At 39.1% G+C, this 10,872-nt stretch overlaps 1 protein-coding gene across 1 annotated transcript; it reads left to right on the forward strand.

The window, feature by feature from the left end:
• On the forward strand, positions 7,140-9,836 carry LOC109843089 (protein MEI2-like 1). Its single transcript, XM_020412021.1, has 4 exons — positions 7,140-7,791; positions 7,894-8,019; positions 8,711-8,852; positions 9,415-9,836. The coding sequence occupies exons 1-4, from the start codon at positions 7,328-7,330 to the stop codon at positions 9,589-9,591; spliced, it is 909 nt and encodes a 302-aa protein (XP_020267610.1). The 5' UTR covers positions 7,140-7,327; the 3' UTR covers positions 9,592-9,836.

Raw genomic sequence — 10,872 nt, forward strand, 5'->3', positions numbered from 1 at the left:
CTTCATGGGGTAGCCTTTGATTGGTTGCCTGAGGGATCAATCAGGTCCTGGGCGGATTTGGAATCAAAGTTCCTATCACAATACCATGAGGAACAATCCGATGTCACCATGACCAAAGTCCTTTCCAAGAAACAAAGCAGGAATAGGACGGCCAGGGAATACATTGAAAGATACCACAATTTGACATTATAATGTTGAGCTATGCTGTTACCAATGCTGCTTCAAACTTGCGGACACAACTTCCTGGCACGAACTAAAGCCCACATGGGTGCTGTCACTGCTCACACCTAGAAAGATTTGATGGAGCATGCTGAGTTAACCAAGAAGTCGTCAGAGTGTTTCAAAAAATTTGAACCTCGTACCAACTTCAAGGGCCACAAAGGCAAACAAGGGCAAACGTCACAACCAAAAGCTAAAGAAACTTTCGATGTTGGAGACCAGAGTGTCAATAACATCCAACAAAATCAGCCAAGGAAGAATTTTTGGTGTAATTATTCACTCAAGGATGAACATATAGTCTACATCTTCCTCGTCCTTAACAAGGAAAATCGTCTGAAGCTTACAGAAGCTTGATACCCGAAAGAAGTCAAAAAGACCAATGACCCCAACTACTGTCTCTATCACAAAATGTTGGGACACCCATCGAAGAACTACTCATCCTAAAGGATAAGATCTAGACGTTCGTCGAATCAAGAATTCTCAAGATCAAACCTGAGCAAAAGAAAGTCACCGCTAACATGGTGACCCTCCAATTTGGTTCTATGCTACAGATCCAAGCTCAAGATGGTGTCATCCCCATTCCTACCGCAAAAATGGAGGAGGTTAACTATGACGGCCAAAACCAGCAAAACTAAGGCTTAGTTCTTCTTACCACGGCGAGAGGACAAATAATGTGGGTACATCCTGACCTTCTTCAAGATGAAGATTGGACCATTCATAAGCTTAAGAGCAAGTAAAAGATGAAGGCCTGTAACGCCATCTCTGCAATCATTGAATAAGAGTCCAAGCATGTCACTTCACTCACCGACTCGGACGGAGAAAAAGTAGCCATGACAAGGACAAGATCCTGATTCAGATGGAGAAAAAGTAGCCATGACAAGGACAAGATCCGACAAAGATTACCTAAGGGATTACAATCAGCCAGGAACGTCCAAACAACCTGAACTAGCCAAACAAAAAGAGACTCGGTTCAACAAAGCCCTACAGCATCCTCCAAGTGACTCTAAAGCCCTGTTCAAATATGATATCATGGCACAATTGGCCAATATTCTAGCCCGTATCACCTTATTCGAACTGCTGTGTTTGTCTAAGGATACAAGAGATGCTTTAAAAGAAGCCCTGAATGACAGTGAGGCATGTCTCGCCCACATGAGTGAACCTCCTCAAGATGAAGGGTCCAAGCAACGCTATCAATGCCGAAAGCAAATGTCGCACATCACCTTCACCCCGGAAGATATGCTAGTCAAGGACCATCATCACAACCGACCCATTTACTACACTGGATATATAAAGTCGTCCCGTATCGAGAGGATTCACATTGATCCAGGCTCTGTGCTGAGCATAATTCTGTGAAGACTCATGATCTTCTTGGGAATTTTCCTTCACAAGATCTCAAAGAAGTCTGCAACCATACTCAGCTTCAACTTCAGTAGCAACTGATCACTTGGAAAGATCTGACTTAAGTGTCAGATCAAAAACTTGTAGAAGGAAGTGACTTGTTATGCTATCGACGTCGAAACACCTTACAATCTCCTGCATGGATGACCTTGGATCCACTCTAACCAGATCATCACTTCAACACTTCATCAATGTTTCAAATACATTGATGAATGTGGAGTCCAACAAAGAGTTGATGCTAAAAAGCATCCTTTCAAGAGGGTGGAGAACTACTTCACTGACTCTCTATTATAAGATGAAAGTCAAACAATAGCGGTAATGAAATAAATGTTGAGCTAGATCCCATTGTTGATCTGGTCTGGGACATAGATCCACCTGTAATTACCCTAGATGACCTCTATATCGACTAATCTACCGAAGGTCAAGGAGATTGGATCTTCAATGAAGAAGAGTTTGCTTATGACTACTCTTTAGACTCTGAGTTCAAAACTCAAGAGTCGAAAATCTAATGGTCAGGTTAGCCTTAAAACCAATATTACGCATGGCAATAAACGAGTCATACCATACTCACAACCAGCTGGACAACTCGAATGACGCCACCTTCATGGTTCTGCCCAGAGGAAACACTTTGAACCTAATCATATTTGGAAAAGTTAAGTCACAATCTCACTTACAGAGCTCCGATGAAGAAGCTAAGGCAACGCTAGAATTTTTTGGGTATAGCCAACAATCTCAACAAATCATGGCAAAAACGTGATACAGTCTAACTACAAAACAAGGGTTGAATTTTAATAGAGGGCTATGCCCCTTTGATCCCCTTTACGCTAGAAGGTAAAGTTGTTTATTATTATAATCGGACCAAACAAGGACTCGATTACATCTCTCCAGACGTTGAGCCACAAGCAGGACCAACATCTATGACTAAGCAGTTCTTTGGACACGTTCAACCGGGATTCTGACATCAGACTTGGAGTCTTGTGCAGTGAATTTACAAACAACATGGTCTCATATAACCTAACCATAGATCTTGATGAATTCGAGATGTTTGAAGATCCTAAAGATGATTCATAGGTAAAGCAACTTGAAAAGCAATGGGAGTCGTGTTTTGAAACAAGAGAATAACCCATCAAGGATAAAGTGGTCCAAATCAACATTGGTGATTAAATCAACCCAAAGCCTATATTTATCAGTAAAAGTCTATTATTAGCTAAAAAGGAAGAACTCATAGTTCTCGTCTAAGAATATATTGATGTCTTTGCCTAGAGCTATGAAGACATGTTGGGTCTAGACCCCAGCGTGGTTGTACATCGTCTTAACATCAACCCTAGCTTTAAGCCGATCAAACAGCAACAATGGCACTTCTGTCCTGAATCAATAGAATAAATCAAAAAGGAAATATACAAGCTCATTAAGTGTGGGTTTATCCGTAAAGAACAACATCCCGATTGGTTAGTGAACATCATGGTGGTGATGAAAAATAACAGTAAGATCCAAATCTGCATTGACTTCCATGATCTCAACCTCGCTTGTCTAAAAGATGAGTTCCCTCTTCCTACCACAGACGTTATGGTCGATAATACGTGTGGGTTTGAGAGGATGTCTTTCATGGATAGTTTCTTTAGATACAACCAGATCAAAATGCATCCACATGACCAAAAGCACAAAGCCTTCAGAACACCTTTAGGAGTATACTGTTATACAGTAATGCCCTTGGATCTGAAGAACACTAGAGCTACTTACCAACATGCTATGAACATGATCTTTCGTGAACATCAGTGCAAAACAGTGGAGTACTACGTCGACGACCTCACAATCAAAAGTCATCACAAAAAAGACCACGTTGGTGATCTAAGAATGGTCTTTGAAGTCATCCGAAAACACTAACTCAAGATAAATCCAACCAAGTCCTTCCTTAAGATATCATCAGGTAAATTCCTTAGGTTTATCGTAACATCTATAGGAATACACGTTGATCCTGGAAAATTGAATGTCATTCAGTAGATGCTACCATCGAAGAACCTCAAAGAGCTCAGGGGTTTATAAGGACGATTATCCTACATCCGAAGGTTTATCGCCAATTTGTCTGGGAAATGTCAACCATTCCAAAGACATATGAAGAAATTTGTTTTGTTCATTTGGAATGACGTCTGCCAAGAATCTTTCAACGAAATAAAAGTTTATGTCACAAAGCCACCACTCTTAGCCGCACCAGTATCAAGTAAACTATTCTTGATCTATGTCAGGACAATGGATCATTCACTCGGAGCCCTGCTCACTCAGAAAGATGATAATGGCCTGAACAAGCCATTTATTATCTCAGTTGCACTATGATTGTTGCCGAGCATCGGTATAACTCGGTCGAGAAGGAATATTTAGCATTGGTCTTCGTGATTTAGAAGATACAGCACTACCTCACCGGCCAATCCATTCACATCATCTCAAGAGTTAATCCTCTATAGTTACTCATGACAAAATCTGGGTCACTGAATTCCAGGTTAGCAAAATAGGCGATACTACTATCGTAATACAACATGACATTCATGTAGAAGAAAGCAGGTAAGGGTCAAGCAATAGCCTATTTTCTGACAGAACACCCTATTCTCAAGTCTTCTAAGCTCTATGAAGACATCCTGAATGAAGTTTTTAAGTCAAATGTTGTTCAGGCCATTAAATATGACAACTCTACTTTAACGGTGCTTCACGACGCAACCATAAAGGAGAAATCATTACATGAGTGGGGGTAGTGTTGATTGATCCCTATGGACATGTCCTCTCTCGGGCTTATTCATTGACCGAGCCATGTTCCAATAATATAGTCGAGTATAACGCTCTTAAAATCGGCCTACCACTTGCTCAAGAAATGGGTGTCAAATACCTTGAAACTCACGGCGATTCTAAAAAAATCGTGAATCAAATAAAAGGAGAATACGATGTCCTCCATAATAAACTCATACCTTACCATAAAGCGGCAACAAAACTAGCCCAATCTTTTGAAGGATTTTACATTAGCTATATAGCTCACCTGAACAACACCCATGCGGATGCTCTACCGTCCCTTGTAGCCACACTCGCCTTGATGCCTAAATCCACTAGGCGTATCACGGTGGTTAGCCATCAATTGTTTTTCCCAGAGCATATCCTTGAAGCCAACGAAATGCAGGTCAAGATAGCTCACTTCAAAGGTAATGATTGGTGCTTCCCAATCATAGACTATATCTTGTACGGGATACTACCAGATGATCCGAAGCAAGAAATATCGATCCAAAGAAGGGCTCCACACTTTTTCCAAGATTCTACTATACAGAATTTGTACTGATGATCCTTCAATGGTATTTTGCTCCGATGCTTATCACCAAGTGAAGCTCGGGAATCGTTAAAACAAGCCCACAATGGTGCATGTGGAGCTCATCAACCAGATCCCAAACTTCAAGACCGACTTCGTCATCTAGGCTATTACTGGCCGATAATGATAGAATATGTGGTAGCATACGCTAATCGATGTCATGCGTGTTAAATTCATACTAACTTTCTACATCAACCTCTAGAAAAATTACATCTGACAGTTGCCTCTTTGCCATTTGAAGCTTGGGCATGGACATCATTGGGCCAATCAGCCCACCGTCCACCAAAGGTCATCGATTCATCATAACCATCAAAGAATACTTCTCTAAATGGGCCAAAGCTATTCCCCTCAGAGAATTCAAGACATCTCAAGTGATAAAATTCTTGAGACAACACGTGATTTATCGATTCGACGTTCCCAGACAAATCATTCATGATAACGGTTCACAATTCATCAGTCGATCATTCTTCAAATTCTACAACAAGTACAGAATCTAAGATGTGACTTCTACGCCATACAACCCAGCTGCTAATTGTCTAGCTGAAGATTTCAATAAAACTATCATCAAACTTCTGTAGAAGTTTGTCTCCTCTAATAAACGAGATTGGGACGAGAAACTCGGAGAGTGTTTATAGACTTTTCGAACAACAGTCCACACTCCCACTGGCTCCACGCCATTCTCACTGATCTACGGATGCGAAGCCGTGATCCCTCTAAAAATTTAGGTACCGTCATTAAGAATTGTTATCACCGAGAAAATGACAATTGAAGAACATCATCAAAAGCGCCTCCAAAAACTAGAAGCGCGGGATGAGCTGAGACTTTAAGCTCAGCAAAGGATCGAGATGTACCAGTCACGGATCTCAAGGGCCTCTAACAGGAGAGTCAGAGAATGATCTTTCAAAAAAGGCAATTTGATCTTAGTCGTTCGTCGACCCATGGTCATGACGCATAAGACTAAAGAAAATTTTTAACCCAAATAAAAATGTCCATTTGTAGTAAAGACAGTCTACTCAAATGGAGCATATCGTCTAATTAACCAACATGGCAATAGGCTCATGGTGTCAATCAATGGAAAGTTTCTTAAGAAATACTACCCATGATATCGGCCAATTCCTCTCCCCACGGATCGAGATTCTTGGTTATGTTTAAGTTTTCATCTCTGATCAGAAATATTGATGTTCTTAATTCCAAAATCTTCAACGAGTCATCAAGTTAACATCACACCTTTGAACAGTGTCCACTCCAAAATATCCTTATCAATGTCATGTTAACATTACACCTTTGAACAGTGTCCACTTTGAGAATCCCTTGTACTGTCATGTTAACATTACAACTCTGAACAGTACCAATTTGATCAAACTGTCATGTTAACATTACACCTCTGAACAGTTTCTCACTTTGAATGATCTGACCGATTAACATTACATCATTTTGTCGACTGGTTAACATTAGACTTCTGTCAACCTATCCTAGCAAATTTGACCACTTAACATTACACATCTGTCAAACTCGCTCTCATCAAAAATTGATTAGTTAACATTACACTTCCATTGATTTCCTACCGTTAAGTTAACATTACACTTCTAAACGGTAGTCGTCCTTTGGACTCTCGTGAACTGACCGGTTAACATTACACCTCTATTGGTCACTCTTTTTTGGCATGTTAACATTACACCTCTGTTAATATTTTTTCGTACTGTCATATTAACAATACACCTCTGAACAGTACTAATCTTACAAACCTGATATGTTAATATTACATCTCTATCAGTTTGGTTCAACCAACCGGTTAATATTATACATTTGTCGGTCATCCCATTTGACTGGTTAATATTACACCTCTGTCAAATATACTCTCACTGTCATGTTAACATTATACCTCTGAACAGTGTCAACCTGATCAAGCTATTATGTTAACATTACACATCTGAACAGTGTCAAGCTGATCAAGCTATTATGTTAATATTACACCTCTATTAGTTTGATCCCAATATAATTATCCCCAGCAAAGATGTTACTATGATACATTAACAGTACACATTTATCATACACACATCAAGGGAGATAAAAAGTTCTTAAGAGCTACAAAAAGATCATTACAGAAAAAGTGGATAAAAAATGTATATCTGTGCAATACACACAGCCACTCTTGCATCCCTAACTTTATGAGCACCCTTTTGGTCCTGCTCCCTCAAAGCTCTAGGATCAACGGGAATGGTCTGGGATCTGATGACCGGGAGATGCTCCGTTTCAGCTTGAAGTTCCGCTATTATTTTCTATAAACTTAAACTGCACACTCTCGCTAGGGCTACATTTCTCCAACTCCATAGCTTCTCCTTCTCCTCCTCACTTGAGCTGCGCATCATGGCCTTGACTCCTCTCTACCCTAATCTTCCATTAATGGACTACACCACAGCTGCACCTTTACATCAGTACCTTAATCATCCTCCTCCTCCTCCTCCTTGTAACTTTTTTTATTTTGTTCCTCATCAGAGCAATAACTACTACAGTTTCAACCCCAACCGTTTACCCTATTATTATAACTGTAACGGTAGCAGCTATAATTGCTTTCCTTTGCCTTCATTTAGTACTCTACCACATACTCCAGCTCAGAAGTTCTCTGCTTATTATATGCCACACCTAGCTCTTCCTAATTCCAGCAGCAGCATTTTTAACAGAGTGCAAGATCGAGAAACTATAGGCAGCGAAACCCAAATCAGCAATATCAAACTGGAGGAGGAGAAAGAAGAAGAAGAAGAAGAAGAAGGAGCTCCGTTTAAGACGACGACGACGACCTTGATGATAAGAAACATCCCCAACAAGTTCGAGTATGCTATATATATTACTTCCTACTCCTCTATTTTCTTCTCTTAATTTATGTTCGGGTTCATTTTCAGTTGAGCTTGGTTTTTGTTTTTCCTTTTTTGTAGCCAGAAAAGGCTCCTGAAGTTACTAGATGAGCACTGTTGCATTGTGAACAAGAGGCTTCAAGTTGAAGGCTGCACCAAGCCTGAATTCTCTGAGTATGATTTCCTGTATCTGCCCATGGATTTCAGGTAATATTGTGTTATATTTGTTTATCTGAATTATGTTGCATTCAAAGAGATTAACATTTATCAGGATTGGGTCCCTAATGTCTCTGGGTTACGAATCGCATTTTTAACAAGTTAATTTCTACAAACCAAAACTGAAAAAGGGTAAATTATTACAAATGTCAGTTTTTCAAGAATATCCTTAATCTATTAATGTTAAGTTCAACATGAAACCCCCTCATCTATTATAGTTATTAGATTTTTTTAGTTTTCAACAGTCTTTTTTTAAGGTAAATTTGCGTGGCATGTGAGACGATTAAATTTAAATCCCACAAAAATCATTGTTGTCTTTTGTAATATCTTCTAGTTATTCTTCATACATGATGATAATTGCATGCATTATGTGACATTCATACACTTGTAATGAAATTTTATGGAAATTTAAGTTAATGTTAAAAAGAATTATTAGTTTTTTAGTTTAAAATATTTTTTTTTCCTTTTTGTTCCTTTTGCCTTCCCAAATATGTGAATTTTGAAAACGGGGGGGGGGGGGGGGGGATATAAGTTGTTTGTGACCGAGTTTGAGAATTTCGTGTCACCTGCATGGGTCAAAAGTGTTGCTTTAGCTGTACTCCATTCTAGTGACCTAATTGGAATGCAGATCTTTAGGTTGTAATGTTTTTGACAATATATCAACTGGGGCTGAAATTTGCAGAACCGGATGCAACCGGGGTTATGCGTTCGTAAACTTCACCTCCCCTGTCGCAGCTAAGAGACTTCATCGTGATCTGCACGATAGGAGCTGGTCAGACGTCGTTTCTCACAAAATCTGTGAAGTCACTGAAGCCAGGATTCAGGTGATCTTTCCATTCTTATGATTATCTTTACTTTTCCTTTGAGGTAGAAAGACTTCTCAACTTTAATTGACTCATTAAACTAGCTAGATATAGGCCTGCCGTGCTAAGTCAAGAGGTCATATCTTACAAGATATATTTTAATCTTTTGACTTCCAGTTTTACTAAATTGTTATATTACAATTATGCATCTTATACTATATATATATGTATATTATGGGCATATGTGAACCTGATTTGACATCTCATTTTAGCAAAATAAACTATTTTAAAGATTAGAGAGATTGACATGCGCACCTTTCTAGGATAGCTCTCATAAATATATATATTGATTAGCTGATTTATATAGCAACATAAATTATCACCACGTAAAGTATCAATTGTCACCTCATTTAGCATATATATAGTGATAGAAGAAGTCGTAAGATCCTTTCTACTCTCAAGGCAAATCTAATCGTTACCGTATCTTTTGATGGCTGATTTCCTAAATTGTTTCACATCATATCTATGTTTGTTTTCCTAAATTAATTAGCTTTTGTTTGAAAACAAACTGAATGTGCTGCAGGGGCTGCCTGCACTTTTGAGAAGATTCGCCACTTCAGTCTTCATGTGTGAAAAAGCGGATTACAGGCCTCTGCACTTCAGGCCAAGTCGCGACGGCTTGCGCTGGACTAAGCGACGATACCTTGGCACGCACATCCAATCCAGATTTCTCTCGCCAAGGATTAGGAAGCAGTACTAAACGCTAAGGATATGAAGTATCAATGAAATCAGTAGTTCCCTCTGTCTCACTCTCTATCTACCTATGTTGGGTCTGAAAATGGGTGGATAGAGAGCGAGAAAGAGAGAATTGGAAAGTTGTGCTTTACTTTAATTACGTGCTACCCTTTTTAATTAACTGTTTCTTGCTTTAGTTTCTAATTATGATCATATGATACTTTTAGTTAGTTACTTGAATTCCGGCTCCTCTTACAATTTCTATCAGGATTTCAGGCACCAAACACGATACTACTATGTGATTTTAGTGCCGTTCGTTTTCTTCGTAATTTATCTATCAACTTTCATTATCAATATAGCGTCTGATATGTGAATAACTCGACTAAATAGCATTTTCGTTGAATAACTCGACTAAATAGCATTTTCGTCCCTCGCTGGAAATATTTTCGTGTATTTTGATCACATGGTAAATATAAGGCTGGAGAAATAAACTTCACTGAAATTTGAAGTTTTGCGTATCAGAACGTAGATTATTTGATTTATCTCATGGAAGTAATTACTGACCATGTCCGTGGAAAAAGAAATATTGTTGTGTACTGAATTCGTATCAATCGAAGTTTTAAGCTGGTAGGGTATTAATTGAGGGCCAAATGCATTTGCTAAGAAAATTAAAGGTTCGGTGTGTATCTTATCTATCTACATTGTTTGTCACAGTCCAAGTCATGTGCATTCAATATGTTGGTGTCATAGCGTTCTAGCATTTTTAGTGCCTGAGTGTCCTATGACCACCGCAAGAAGCGAGGATCGACAGAACGGGCTGTTGGATATATCATGTAAGGTCAGGAAATAATGCCATTGATATAATGGTGATGTGTGAAATGACAGTCAATCTCGATATGCCTCGTGCGCTCATAGAATACAGGATTACTGACTATTTTGATAGCACTAGTGTTGTCACAATGAAGAGGAGTGGGAGAAGTAGAAGACGCTCATGTCACCGAGTAATCGACGAAGCCAAACAATTTCAGCAGTAGTGGATGCCATTGTAAATATTATGCATGCCTTAGAGTTAGAACGACAAACAACGTCTTGCTTCTTTACTTTCCAAGAAATCAAAGAATCTGCAAAAAGTACACAATAACTAGTTTTGGAGCGACGATCTTTAACATATACAGCCAAGTCAGCATCAATATAAGCTCACAACTGAAGATGGGAGGAGAATGCGAAAAATAGAGATTGACTCAAAATCCCTCGAAGATAGCAAAGAATGCAAAAGAGTTGCATAATGATCTATATGAGGAGCTAA

The sequence above is a fragment of the Asparagus officinalis genome, chromosome 5 (assembly GCF_001876935.1).
Source record: "Asparagus officinalis chromosome 5, Aspof.V1, whole genome shotgun sequence".
In the NCBI taxonomy this organism is placed as follows: domain Eukaryota; kingdom Viridiplantae; phylum Streptophyta; class Magnoliopsida; order Asparagales; family Asparagaceae; genus Asparagus; species Asparagus officinalis.